This window comes from Lottia gigantea (assembly GCF_000327385.1).
Source record: "Lottia gigantea unplaced genomic scaffold LOTGIsca_2781, whole genome shotgun sequence".
Lineage (NCBI taxonomy): Eukaryota > Metazoa > Mollusca > Gastropoda > Lottiidae > Lottia > Lottia gigantea.
In genome coordinates this window covers 1-1669 of record NW_008708891.1, presented here as the reverse complement: position 1 = coordinate 1669, position 1669 = coordinate 1, and the positions used below count along the sequence as shown (strand labels likewise).

The window sequence follows — 1669 nt, the reverse complement described above, 5'->3', positions numbered from 1 at the left end:
GGCAATATGACAGCCTCTTTGAGTTTTACCATCCCATAATTCCTTATTTCATCAAAAAAAGGGTTCTACATGACACTTTGATTGGTTAAAAATAACGTCTTTAGAACAAGAATACACTTTCATGGTAGGATGAAGGCAAAATACTGTGATTGGTGCTGGATTGGATCCATGTTGTCCAGTCTGTATTACTGTACCTAGAGTGAAGACCCATGCTGAGAGAATTGTGGGATATTAAAGTAGAGCAATATGACAGCCTCTTTGTGTTTTGCAATCCCACAATTCCTAATTTTGCGTTTCCAAAATACCTTGATTAGTGTTTGATTGGACGGGATCCATGAGGTCTTGTCTGCAGAACTAAACTCAAAGTGGGGGCCCATGTTCAGAAATAAAGATAAGTTTTATATCTTACCTTCCAACATAACACGCAAAGTATCTCGTAAAACGGCAATGGTGGTTATTAAAACTAACAGGGAGAAGATGAAGGTACAGATTGGGTCGGCTAGACGGTACATTTCACCATCCTTAAATATCAATATATTTCTCTTTAACTCGTTTAGTCTATAAGCTCAGATATTACTGAGAAGAATGTAGTAATCTTTCTATAGAAACCAGGGCACTGTTCCTCAACCTTTCTTAAGATAAGATTTGTGGTAACTGTGGGATTTATATTGAGAATTAGACCTGTTTGACACAGATTTGTCAGCTTCCGAGCTATTTTACATCTTTTGCATCCACAATTCAAATATATGGGAAAAATTAACGATAACACAACATGACAGCTGTAAATATAATACTTATGACAAAAATTGATATTTGGTATACTTGGTGACAACATCGCAGGGGCTTGAGGTAAATATTCAAACAAAAGTTTTTTAAAATTTTTTCTCAAGTCCCTACAAGTAAAAAAAAAAAGACCACTATGTACAATGTTGTATGAATTATAATAAAAGGGAGATAACTTACTGTAAATTTGATAATTAAAGCTGCTATGAAGACACCAATACTCTGTATAATATCACCTATCACGTGTATAAACGCAGCACGAACATTGATATTTTTACTTCGCGTAGTGACTTCACTCTGTTCTATCTCCACACTCAACTCATTGTTTGATATCAATGGCACCTGTTGGTGATCGGAATGTTTACGTTTTCCAGTGTCGTAATTTCTATGGGAGTGACCATCATTGTTGCCATGGCTATGATCATGTCCGTTACCATGGGAATGATTATGACCAAATTTGGAATGTGATAAAAATGAGCAGCAACAAACTTCGGAATGTAAAACACCAGCCATTCTGAAAAATATAAAAAATATAACATTGAGAGTATAGTTGAAAAAAAGACATTTACTAATTTTCATGATGAAAAAGAAGAATTTGAGCAGTCCATTATTTTATAGTTGGGTAAAATAAGTAGTGTATGAGTGAAAGGAGAATAGTATTCTCAAAACAACCCTGGCCTTGGTCATGACGTCTTGTATTTAGTTTCTATTAGTTTTATATTTGAGTGAATCTAGAAATTACAACTACTGTGTATTATTATATAATATTTGAACTGAATAACTTATTGAGTTAATATGTTGTCAAAATATTATTCTGATGTATTTTCTAGTGAATATATAATTGTTGTTATAGAATTATAGATTTGGGACTTGAGAACTAGAGTTA

General features: G+C 33.6%; 1 protein-coding gene across 1 annotated transcript in view; it reads right to left on the bottom strand.

The window, feature by feature from the left end:
- LOTGIDRAFT_176717 (hypothetical protein) overlaps positions 1–1296 on the bottom strand; it is a gene marked incomplete at both ends in the record, with an annotated part of 2673 nt that extends 1377 nt beyond the window's left edge. The window contains 2 exons of the mRNA XM_009056439.1: positions 410–521; positions 964–1296. Coding sequence (XP_009054687.1) covers positions 410–521; positions 964–1296 — 445 coding nt within the window. The remainder of the gene's footprint in view (positions 1–409; positions 522–963) is intronic.
- Between the last annotated feature and the right edge of the window lie 373 nt (positions 1297–1669).